Here is a 12,705-nt window from a genome sequence, read left to right on the forward strand (position 1 = left end):
AAAGCCCTTAACAGTTTGGGCCCTGGATACCTGAGGAACCACCTGCTCCCAAGGGTTGCTGCCTGCTTGACAAGGTCATCTGAGGGGGTTCAGCTGTTGCACACATGGGACATGGCCTTCTCTGTTGGTGCCCCACATTTCATAAAGGGAGGTTGCCCTAAAGACAAGGGAAGAATGTACTTCCTTCATGGAGCAAGTACAATACAAAAGTTACTTAACTGAACTTTTCATAGCTTCATGTTTGAAAGGCTACAATAGTTTTGCTTAAATCACATGATTTGCTTGAGTAGGAAAAAAGCTTTATCCTTTAGAACTAATGTGACACCGTTAACCGTGAATAATATTTTCACTTGTCTTTATTCTAAAAAAAACTTCTGCTAGATTTGACACTGAGAAATAGCATCAAGACACATGCAAGTTCTAGTAGAACAACCTGTTATCTTTATAAATACAGGTGTTTGTAGGTGTTCTGGCAAATAGTGAGACCCAAGCAAGGCTTGCTCCTGAGCAAGTAATGCTTTTTGGTTCACTTTTAACCATGAACCTATTACAGCTTAGTATGTAAAACTCGATATGCAAGGAAGTAATGAGTTCCTATATACAGAGGATGTTTTTTACCCTTTAACAATACAATATAGATGTTATTTGAATCAAATATGATAGCAAGAACCTGCATATTCAGACGTGACAGCCTCAAGCAATTCCTGGATTCTATCCTAATTCATCTCATAACAAGCTTGAAAACTTTTATTTCAGTGTTCATCTTGTAGGCTGTGACAGAAGATAGCTGGATTTTCTATACTTGTATAAAGTGATTCCAGTCCATTATTTTACTGCTAGACAGCAGTCAGTCCACAATTTATGGAAGTTGTTTCCCAAGTGGCACTTATAAAATGATTCAAGAAGATCAGGCGCAACAACACTCTGTCAGGGTGCTCAAAACAGTGTCCATTTAGGTGGCGTCTTCATTTTCCTTATCAGTGTAGGAGAACAGAGAAGCCTAAAGAGCAAAAGCAACCAATTATATATAAGATAAGCAGACTGTGCATATAAAAGGGATTCATGATATACTTTTTTTTTTTAAAGGTTTAATTCAGAATTGGCTTGCAAATTCTTTACTGCAAACATCATTAGAAGGGTATGAAGGGGGAAATACAGACAACTGATAACTGTTGAAGAGCATATGTTGGGACTGGAGAGAGATAGTGGCCTGATACCTCTGCTCTATAGTGCTACCAGGCATCTGTGCCCCTTTGTTTCACTTTTGTGCATTGCCATTTCCTCTCTCTTTCCCTCCCAGCCTTTCCTCATTGCAATTTAAAGGTCAGAAGGTTTGCACTGTGTGTCTGGTTACAGAAACCAAAGAACGATTACATACCTGAACTGGGCATTTGTCCCGCCTCAAGTGACTGTAGAACTGCAACACATATGAATTGGCTCTCACTATCTTGGGATCAAAATCTAGAACACGAAGACCGGCAAGGTTACGTGCCCGAGAGAGTGCTACATAGGCCTGGCCAAATTCAAAGACACGAGCCAGGGAGATCTCAACACAATCTAGAGACATACCCTGGTACAGGAGGAAGAAAAAAATCTATAGTCAGTAAGGTAAGAAACAGCCATTGTTAACAGCTATGGTGTATAGGTAACATTCATGCAAATGTGCAGTAAAATGCTATATTGCATCTCATTAGGGGATAACATAGCTCAGGCACACTTTGTTCTCTGCATGATTTGAAGATTAGACCATCATTGGTAGGAAATATGGCTGAAATAGCAGCTGTTCAATGAGCAGATGAGCTTTCTGCACTCTTTGCCCTTCTGCAAGGCAGAGCATATTCCCTTATGTAGTGGGTTAAAGCCTTTTTCTCAGAGCAAACTCATGTGAGGGAAAGGAATGCTGACTCAATCTTCCAAGAGCTGCAGTCATCCTGTTGCAGCAAACTCCATTGCCACATGTCCCCTGCACTCCTCCAGCCAGGCTTCTCCAACAAAGAACTCCCTTCTGCCCTGAATTTCTAGCAACAGCTCTCTAGGTCCCTCCCACCTGGTCGACTGATTGGTTGAGCCCTGGAGTTCACCAGCCTGTCAGTCAAGACAAGGGTTCACTTCCTGTTAACTCTTTAGAGATGGGAGCCTGGTCATTACACCTTACCATCTATTTTGTCTTGTTTTAAATGGAGCACAGATGTTTTTCAAGACCTGTTGCCGGTTCAGAAGTAGAACAGCTTGCAAGTCTTTTAGGCTTCCGTTACACTGCTAAGTGTGCATAGCATTGCAAAGAGAGAGCCAACTAGCAGGACTCTTACATGACCCTGAAAAGAGGCACAGAACCTTTTTGGGGTGCCTTGAGTACAGTTACATACAGTCAAAGTATTGTGCTGCTTAGAGGTCCTGCTTGTACAAGTGATAGGCCACTGGCACCACCCTTGCTTCTTGCATGTCAGACAGTGAATCACTAACCTGGCTCTTGTGGATGGAAATGGCCCATGCAAGCTTTAGAGGTAACTGTTGGCGACTCAGATAAATCCCTGCTGGTCCCTTGAAGGTCCATCGTTCCAGCCCAACAGCAGTGGTGATGCCACACAGGAACCTCACTTTCGGCAGCCCTGAAGGAAGAATTCAAATCAGATCCCAAGTAACTCCTGCACCCTAGCTTTAAAGGCAGGCAATCCCCAAACTATCACGGCTTTTGGGATCCATTAGGAATCTAGCAGACTAAAGTCCCTCCATATCAGGCAGAGCAGCCTTCGACAGGCACTCTAAGGGAATATGCTGAGCAGCATAATGACAAGACTTGAGAGAACAGAACAAAATGAGCGAGCAAGGAGAACAAGTCTTAAAAACAAAAAAGGCCCTATGGCCCACAGCCAGAGCTATAATTGACTGGACTCATCCTAATAACACACACCACTCTCTGCCTCCAGAGTCACCTCACCCTTCCTTGGGGGCTATCCCTCCTCAACTCCCCCCTCAACTCCCCTCCCCAGCAAGCCACTCCTGCTGCCACTCTCCCCTGTGCTTTTGCCACCCGCTCCCACACTTCTAGCTTTCTTTTTGCAGTGCTGCCTATTCCTAACTGCACACAGCATTCCTGCAGCCCACTGCTGCTTTCCAGTTGCCCAGGGTTCCAAGGTGGCTGAGAATGAGGGTGCACGTGCAATCTGTGTCATCAGGGCACATGCATGCTCTTCATTCCCATCCTCCCAGGGTTAGAGCCACCTGAAGCATGGCATGCAGGTGGTAGGAGTGTGCCACTGCTGTTGCTGAATAGGTGGAGGCCACCACCAGTGTTCCCTGTTATAGGGATTTCCAGATGTTGACTACAACTCCCATAATCCCGGGCAAAGGCCATGCAGCTGGGGATGATGGGAATTGTAGTCAACAACATCTGGACATTCCTGTTAAGGGAACACTGGCCACCATCATCACATCTGGCACAGGAAGCACAGCACTGATGCCGCAGGAGGGCTGCCTGTGGGAACATGTCTCACCAAAGCCTTCGCAATGCTGCTGCCCAGAGCAGAGCTGATCACAACAAGCATTTTCTACAGGAACAGTTCACAGACCCAATAGGCAACAGACACTACCCAGTGGCCTTTGAAGTGCACAATTAGAAACCAACCTTTGTCTTCAGTTTCAAATCCAATCACAACTCCACGAGCCCCATTCACCAGACCCTGGGACACATTAAGGTTCTTAGTAAGCATCACCTAGTGGAAGAAATACAGAAGTCACAAAAGAGGAGTCACCTTCCCCTGGCAGCATCCAGAGCAGGCTACAGAACTGCCACTGGCAACTAAAAAGAATGGCCTACATACCACGCAAGGCAAAGTGCCTGTTGCAAACGTGTAGTGACACCCTTGTGTAATCACCACCACCTCACAATATTTTTACACAAGAGTAACCCCACTGGATATGATTGCACTTGTGTAAATGTGTTTTGAGCAATCACAAGAATTGCACAAGAGGACAAGCTGCACAACTGCATGCTCACATCACAATGCGCACATTGCATTGCACGGTACGTGGACCAATGTTTTCTCTCCACATCCATGAGGAGGAAAATCCTCTTTGTTGAGGAGCTCAGCTGTTTGGCTGCAGGTATGAAAGTCAAGGAATGTCTGGATCTGAATCCCGGAGTTCAGAGTACTTGGAAGTGATACAGATTTACACTCTGCGTGACTCAAGGGAATTGTTAAGCAGCTCCTATCCACAGAGCTGTTACTATAGATTATTTTATGAAGACAGCTGAATATAAGAAGCTGCCTTCTACTGAGTCAGAGCACTGGCCCAATATTGTTTATATTGACTGTCAACGGTTTCGTCAGCTATTGGCACATGTCTTTCTCGGCTCTGCTTGGAGTTGCCAGGGATTGAACCCAAGATCTTCTGCATGCAATGCATGTGCTCTAGCAATGAACTGCAGGTGGACCTGCCTAACCCATCTATGGTAGCACAATTCATATCCTAGCCTGGGAGGCTACATCACTTCTAGCCAGCTGCAGATACTTGTCAACTGGCAGCAGCCTTAACAGAATCGAAGGAGTGCCTGTAATTTCTGAGCAAGCAGAATACCGAACATATTTAAGGAGTTTTCAGATCTCTCAACATCTGCAGCTTTGATATTCCAGAGTACTCTTGGTGATAATCTATAACTGCAGCCATTACTCTGACTGCATGATAGACACAGAAACCTGTCCACAACCTTTTACTACCACTGTCCTTGCCTGCTCCTACCAGATTCAGCTAGGATGTGCAATGAGATCATATTCCACACCAGAGAGGCTCTAATTTTCTGGGCTTGAGGCCTCCTATTGTAAGATCCCATTAAAAATAAAATCAGGACTATGCTGGTAGCGAGCAGAGTAGGAGAGAAACAACACCCACTCCAAGCAGAGCCAAATCCCATCAACAATCACTTAGCTGCCTCTAGTCCAGGCAGTGTCGGGTTTGCTCACCTGGGCACCTTGCTTGAGCTCAATCATGCTGCTTACTGGACACTGTGCATCAAGAGTCTTCACCAACACAGGGTCACTATCCACTGCCTTGAAGGATTTTGGTTCTCCTAAAAATGGAAAATAACTTGCATCTCTCTCAATCCTTAATGACTTCTGAAAGGGCTACAGCCCACAGACCGTCCAGCTCAGATGTTTGTAGGGACCCACCCGCTTATCCTTCCACAGCTCTATACACTGTGAGCTCCAAGAGTAACAGATGCCACATGTCATTCTTAAAGCAGAAATCTTCAATCTTAAAGCAGAAATAAATAATAAAATCCACATACACCCTGAATATATATATATGAGAGAGAGAGAGAGAGAGAGAGAGATCTCAGTAGGTTCCCATTTCTGCTGCATCTGTGACAACAGTTCTAACCCTTTGCTCCCTTAGCTTCTGCTGGGAATATGCATGTAATATCATTCCCCTATCAAAAGCTCATGGCAAAATCTCACAGCAAGGAAATTAATGTATTGATGGGACACAAGTTGCCCAATTTTATGCTGGCCTCTCACATTGCTGGTTGGAGAGTTCCCCAGTGTTGGTTCCCACCCTCTGCAGCTCTCACCAGAGTTGGAAGCCTTGTTGTCTCTTGAAGGCAAGTGCCATTTGTTCCAACAGGACAATATTCTCACCAGGTAACTCCTGCAGCCGCTTAGCATTTGTGAGCTCCACATCATCCTTGTGGGTACATAACCGGGTTGCCAGGATTCCATCTCGCTCCACTTTGTGAGTAGCTGTTAGAGTCAGCTGTCTGGTGACTTCGTCTGTGCATCTGGCAGATGTTGATGGGGACATTATAAACTGAGAGAGCAAAGGTATGAGAGAACATGCCTCTAGATAGGTCCTCTTGGGTAAGGGCAAAAATCTTTCATTATCCAAGAGAACCCATCTAGAGACATGCTTAACACATACTCTACTAGCTGCATCCAATTTACTGTTTGCTTCCATGCCAACAAAGAGGTCATAGATCCTTCATCAAACGTGATGGCCATATCAGACACTATTAGATATCACCAATACATGGGTGAGGATGCATGTATGTGTAGGAATATGGTCATCTTATCTGTAGGATAAGCACAGCACTTGCATGTGGAAGTAGTCCAGTCTCCAAACTAGTTTGAAAGGGACCAAAACACTGTGGCAAAGAAACCTACCTACATTTCCCTATGGTTCCTCTACTGAAAGAGCACTGGACCCAATCTCCCAGCAGTACAATAAGTTATAAGGAAGTCCTAGCAAGAAAGCCAATGTTCAAATCTGGCAGAAGGAAGCAACCTGTATCGTCACTGAAATGTGAAACAAGAAGGAAAACTCCCTCTGGACACAGGACCCCCCCCACCCACAGAGGTTAACCCTTCCTTCTCCTAGCTAGAGAGTCCACTGGGGAAAGAGATGGCATCTCACCTGCCCAGGCGGATAGCATTTAGAAGAGAAATGAACTCTCTGTCAGTCTGCCTCCGCACCTCTGTCAGCTCCATGTTGAAAGTGACACATTTCCGCCAGCTCTTTGCCTATGAAAGAGGAACTCCTTGTTCAGGTTTTAGCTCAGCCAACAGCAGGGTATGTCGTGAGAAACAGAGACAGTAGCATACCTGGAAGCAGAACTTGACCTCTTTGTTGGCTTTGCTGACTGGTGGCAGCTGCAGGAAGTCTCCACAGATGATAAGCTGAATTCCTCCAAATGGATCTTCACATCTTCTGACAGCTCTGCCAAGAGAGCAAAGGGAATGGAACATCCCTCAGTGAGCTGCCCCTACCCTTTTCCCGGAGAATGTAATGCAATACCCCAGAACTAGTCAAGCTCATGGCACATCAGCCAAGCACACACTTCCACCATCAAAGGTTCAACACTGTTGATCCTGGGGTACTTTCCATCTCAGCAGTGGCTCAGTGACATCATACAGTACAATTCAGATCACCCACAACCCTTGGATTCCATATGCAAGCCTACAATTCTTTCAGAGACTCAAGGCAAAACATACAAAGGTAAAGCTCCCTGCTAGAACCCACAAAGAGCTTTAGAATATAGCCAAATAAACCATGTCAGGAAGGCAGTGTGGGGATAAAATCAGTGGAAACTTATGCACTCAAGAGTGCATTGCATCATACAGCACAAGCTCACAACATAGTGCTTAAGACCCAGAGCTGACATCTCAGCTTGTCCATGAGCTTACTGGATGACCCCTCCCACCCCACCCTGTAATACAGAATGACAGTGGTTTGCCTTACAGGATTGCCAAGATAGTGTGCTTGAAGAAATTAGGAAAAGCTCCAAGTTCTTACACACTCTCAGATGACTGTCATGAGAAGACATCTATCCTTGTTGAACCCATACAATGTTCTGTATTAAGTTTCTCTTACAATGCCTACATATCTAAGACCAGAAGCGCAGAAGACAGAATCCAGCTTGCAGCCTCAGAGAGAGGCAGGAAGGCTCACTGTGTAGTTCAGCAACTAAGCCACTGCAACTGGGTACAAGCTCCCTTTCCTCGGCTCTCTTTGTGCCCAAGGAGTGGTTTTAGAACTGCAGTTTAGAGTTGCCAAACCCTCTAGGATTGGCCCAGAGTATCTACACATGGGCATTAATCTCCAGGAGATGATTGAAAGCAATCCTGGAGATGTCAATGGCTTGCTATTCTGGAAAAAAACATTGGGGGTAAGCCTCCAGGAATAGCTTCAGCCAGAGCCTGTATCCCTAACTGTGGCATGTTGGCAGAAGCATGGGAACCAGACAGAGAAGTGAAGCCAGTTTTCTGGAGGATTAAGATGGCACAAGTGGCAGAGTCCTTTCCAAAACATGGGGTACCAATACCAGTTGTGAAACATGCATGGGGAGAGGTATGGTCTTGGGACTGCTTGCTACAGGAGAAGAAATGCCCCACAGCATTCGAGAAAAGTGCTCCTTCATTCAGTCCACCCCTTTGTCCACTGAAGACTCAACACAAGGTCTATCAAGAGACTCCTCAGACAGAACTTAGCACAACCATGCAATGCTCTGTCTCCTCCTCTATTCATATCTACACATGACTAATTCAAGTGCAGGAGTACCCCAATAAGGAAGGCGTCAACACACCTGGCCACTGCCTCCAGTTTATCAAAGAATTCACCCTCCACCATAGAAATCTCATCGATGATCAGATGGCGGCAGCTCAGCCACTGCTGTCGCACCCCAGGCCTCTGAGCCAGCTCGATGCACTGATGTAGGGGGGCATTTCCAGACCCAATACCTGCAAAGATTTGAGAAGAAAACATGCCAATGGTATCCCAGCAAGAGTCTCTTCCTGACCTGCTTCTTTCCCAAGGCCCTACTTACCTGCAAAGGCATGGAGTGTGGTGCCACCAATCTGACATGCTGCCACTCCAGTGCTAGCTGTAACATAAGTGCTGTTTGGAGGGAGCAAGGCCACGATCTTTTTCAGCAAGAAGGATTTTCCAGTCCCTTTGGAGAAAGTCATTTGAGACATACACAATCTGAATTTCAGTTCAGCCTTCCTTTGGGTGCTACCCACCCACACCAACTCTCTGCCCATCTGCAACCTTGCATCAAATCAAAAAGATTTAAAATGACAAGCACTAGATGACAGACAGGCTAGTAGGGCCAATGTCAGGGAGAAGGGCATCTACTGTCACCTGGTAAACCTCCATGATGGGCCCTGCCCCCAGGCAAACTTCAATGATGGTGAGCAGCAGATGTCTCTCTTCTTCTTCAGCATATGATGCCATTTTGATTTCCCTAACACAATGTCACCAGAGTGGCAATACTGAAGGAGAAGTGTATCCATCACCTGGTTAACTGCCCCAGCACCAAGTACTATTGGAGGGAGTGGGGAACCAGTGAGTGTGCAGTGCCATTTTGTGCTAGTGCTGGGAAAGCTAGCTGGGCACCATGGGCGGTGGGGAGATGGGCTTTCCCCTATCTGGTGTCAGCCCTGCTCGTTAGGCTGGGAGTCTCATTCAAGGCTACAACCCTAAATCTACTTACTAGGGAGTAATCCCACTGAACTCAGTGAAACCTACTTCTGAGTAAGCATTGCACTGCAGGCCATAAGAATCCCTCCTCCCACTCTCCCAAAAAACCAAAACTATCAAGTAGGTTTCAGTACAAGTTGGGGGCATTATCCAGCCTAGAGCTTCATGAAGATTAGTGGTGGGAGATAATTAGTTAGCCTGCTCTAGGAGGTATCCGAGACTCACAATAGCCCTTATCAGATACTAAGTTGTACAAATGTCTAGTTGTACAAATGCACATGTACAGGCTTTTGTAGTAATGACTGTACATATGCTTGTTTTTTAAGTGAATCTGTGTATAGGCCCCCTCAAATACAGGTTACAGATATTAATAATAATAATAATAATATTTCTATACCGCCCTTCCAGATAGGAAGTATAATATTATACATGTATTGTGCAGAATGTGTGAATAACTGTATGTGCATATGCTGTGCATAGCTCTTTTCTAGTGTTATTAAAGCTTTGGATGCTGTATTTGCATATTAGAGTATACTTGCAAGCTCAAGGCACATCAGTGCAATAATAGAGTCTCACTCTCCACTGTCCACAGTTACAGCATTTGTCTGCAGAGACAAGCAATGTAATGGAAAGATTCTTCCCATGATCTTCCCACTGTGGCAGTGATCCCAGGTTCTTTATCATGGGAAGAATTTCTCCATGAGTACAGTGCTTGTTTTTGAAGACAAAAGCTGTAATCATGGACTGTGGAGGGTAGATCTGCAAAGCATATTAATGTGAGTGCAGGCCTGCTCAACTTAGGCCCCCCATCTGTTTTTGAACTATAACTCCCATAATCCCCAGCCACAGTGGCCAATAGCCAGGGATTATGGGAGTTGTAGGTTAACATCTATAGGAGAGCTGAAGTTGAGCAGCCTTGGAGCTTGCAAGTCAGGGATGCTGTATATGTATATAGCATCCTCAGTTTTGATGACTCTTGAACCGAGCTAGATTGTACACATGTTGAACATAGCATGTGAATAGTGCTGATGACATGCTCACAAGTTTTTTTTAATGTCCGTTCAGTTAATTTTAGATCCCACTCAAGCTGAATCAGGAAGGCCCCACTCTGAATGCATGTGCATACACACTGCCTTGATACTGCTGCCCAGAACAAAACTTGCACAGAGATGTAAAAAATTAGAGAGAACACTGCCTCCCAGACCCGTTTCTCTCACCAGCACTGCCCGTAAAGAAGACATTATTTCCACTCAGCACGGCACGCAACACCATTGACTGTTCCTTGGACAGAGTTGCTCGGGAGCACATTGACCAAGGCTTTTTCACTTGCCGTCTTTCAGACACCTGAAGGAAAATTCTACACAGTGACTTGGCACCCTCACAAAAACAAAATCACACACATACACAAATCTCACCAAATCTGAAGAGTTCAGGACAACTTTTCCAACCCCTACATCTCTTGTGTATAGTTGCTAGAGGCAAGGAAATGCCTCTGCCCAGAGGCAGGCCCATCTGAAGGTGGGGGCCATGGAGATAGTTACCCAGGGCCCCACACTTAGAGGGGTCCTGCATTTTAGCACAGCAACAGAGTCCAATTACAGTAGGGTCGCACAATATTGATTCATCATAAGGGGTCCTCACAGACCATTTTCAACCTGGGTTCTATGAAAGATGGTTGTTCAGATTCATAGGCATAGCTGTCTAAGTCACTTTACCCTAATCAACCTGTAAGTACATCCAAGATGAAATTAATTAATTTAATTTAATTTAAATACCACCCTTCCTAAAGTGGCTCAGGGTAATTTTACACTAAAAAACACACACATAATTAAAATCAGAAACCAATTAAGAACAGATTAAAATTACAATTAAAACAATATAACATTAAAACTAGATATCATTAAAAGACTGGCTAAAAAGATGGGTCTTCAAGGCTCTCCTGAAGGCCTCCAAGAAAGACAATCCTCTTATATCCATGGGGAGTATGTTCCTCAACTTAGGGGTGTCAACAGAGAAGGCCCTATCCCAGGTCTTCATGTGTTATGCTTGATGATGTAACAGGTTGATGAAGACCACAAGCTACAAGCCAGAAGCTCCCTATTTCCATTTCAACACACCCATTCATTCATTCATTCATTCATCAGGCAGCTGTATTATTGGTGATCATGACAATCACAGACTGCATTCTTTCCTTCCCGTCCGCCTTGGTGCTGAAAATAGAGACAACAATGCTGACCCAACTAGCACCTGCCTGGTTAGATTCAGAAATAATACACACATGTATTACACACACATTTTGATATGTCCTGAAAATCCACAGTTGGATTTTCAACTTCATGGAGCTTAAATTGAAATCTGGATCAGGACTCCCATCAGTGCAGGGGTGTCCTTAGGGCAGGGCAACCACCCCGGCCCCCACTCTTTTAACCCTCATTAAAATTAATTGGAGGGCCCCCCTGCATTGGCTGATTTGCTCCCAGGCCCTGCCCCCTGCCAGGGCTCTCCAAGGACAGCCTTGCTTCAGTACAACAGCCTAGCAGGAATATGTGAAATACTTTTAAAAAGAATGTCTATGAGCATATGCAAAGTGAATTTCTAGCTCCATGGCATAATTACCACCTGGTTCCAACATCTGGGGTTGGAGAATGGACGGAGCTATCCTCGCGTCAGAAGTTTTGGCTTTTAATCACGTCTGAGCCCATCCCTTACTTCTCTTTGAGAAGCTAACCCCTGCCCTCGGGGGCAGAAAGAAACCCTCGCCTGCGCGTGCAGGCAGAACCCTCACCTGGTTTCCTTCCACAGGTTCATTCCGGGCGCGCTTCCGAGAGGCGCAGTGCAGTGCCTGGCCTTTCACCGGGGTGGTTGCCACATCAGCCAGAGCTTGTCTGCCGTTCGTCTGCTGCAAGTCGCGGGCCTGCACAGGGCTTATTGTGTCAAATGTGCGTGGCATGCTAGAGAGAAGCCGCGTGCGCTCGGCTACTGGCCTGATGCCCTCCTGTGTTGCTCTGAGCTTGAGGCGGAGCGTCCGGACGAAGCGATGCAACTGGCCCGGAGGACAGTTGGAGAGCAGCAACTGCACGTGGCTGGACCCCGAACCCAGCTGGACCGAGCTCTTCCCATCCTTCACGAACCGGGTGAACAGTTGTACTTCATCCCGCCGCAATGGGAAATTCTGAGGACGTCCTGGGCCGCTGGTATTGGTCACTTGCAACACCAGCTCACGGAACTCGTCCCGACCTAGAGTAAGCCAAGCATCCCGAAGTACCACCCGAGTCCGCGCTGCTGCTGCAGCCGCCGCCAGGTGCTCGATCGCTATTGTACAGCGAATCCTCCCGTCCGATTCGAAGTCCGGTTCCATTCTGGCTGCAAGACCGAGGAAACGAGGTGTGGTGGGTGGGGGAAAGGCAGAGATTCTGAAGATGAAGCCCAGCAGCTAAGAACTATGGGTTGCGGTTTGCAGAACAGACACTACACGCATCGGAGAAGGAACCAGAAGAAAGCAGAATATCGGGTTTTCAATACTGCCTGCCTGCATCACTGACTTCTACAGCCCCTTGCTGTTCCTGGGGACGTAAAAGCCGGTCTTCCAGCCCTGGTAGAACCAAACTCCTTCCTCACTGATTCAAACCGGCAGGGTTGCACGCAATAGCCAATCAGCGCTTTGGGAGCTTTAACTTTTCCGCCAGTGAGAGAGAAGGGGCGGGATCAGAATTGCCCTTGCGACGTCCTGTT

At 46.2% G+C, this 12,705-nt stretch overlaps 1 protein-coding gene across 1 annotated transcript; it reads right to left on the reverse strand.

Annotated features, from left to right (window-relative positions):
* Window positions 1-338: 338 nt before the first annotated feature.
* Window positions 339-12,603, reverse strand: PIF1 (PIF1 5'-to-3' DNA helicase). Its single transcript, XM_053243447.1, has 12 exons — window positions 11,759-12,603; window positions 10,191-10,317; window positions 8,318-8,443; window positions 8,078-8,231; window positions 6,597-6,711; window positions 6,409-6,515; window positions 5,637-5,776; window positions 4,962-5,068; window positions 3,626-3,713; window positions 2,464-2,609; window positions 1,379-1,570; window positions 339-1,000 (listed from the first exon to the last, which is right to left on the reverse strand). Exons 1-12 carry the CDS (start codon window positions 12,329-12,331, stop codon window positions 953-955), a joined length of 1,923 nt encoding a protein of 640 aa, XP_053099422.1. The 5' UTR covers window positions 12,332-12,603; the 3' UTR covers window positions 339-952.
* Between the last annotated feature and the right edge of the window lie 102 nt (window positions 12,604-12,705).

Source organism: Hemicordylus capensis, chromosome 4 (assembly GCF_027244095.1).
Source record: "Hemicordylus capensis ecotype Gifberg chromosome 4, rHemCap1.1.pri, whole genome shotgun sequence".
In the NCBI taxonomy this organism is placed as follows: Eukaryota; Metazoa; Chordata; class Lepidosauria; order Squamata; family Cordylidae; genus Hemicordylus; species Hemicordylus capensis.

Coding starts and splice junctions, on each gene's coding strand:
- PIF1 (XM_053243447.1), bottom strand. CDS start 12,331: ATGGAACCGGACTTCGAATCGGACGGGAGGATTCGCTGTACAATAGCG. Junction 5,069..5,636: donor GCGGCTGCAGGAGTTACCTG/GTGAGAATATTG, acceptor TTCCATTTTTAG/GAGAACCAAAATCCTTCAAG. Junction 1,571..2,463: donor TTTCCATCCACAAGAGCCAG/GTTAGTGATTCA, acceptor CTCCTGTACCAG/GGTATGTCTCTAGATTGTGT.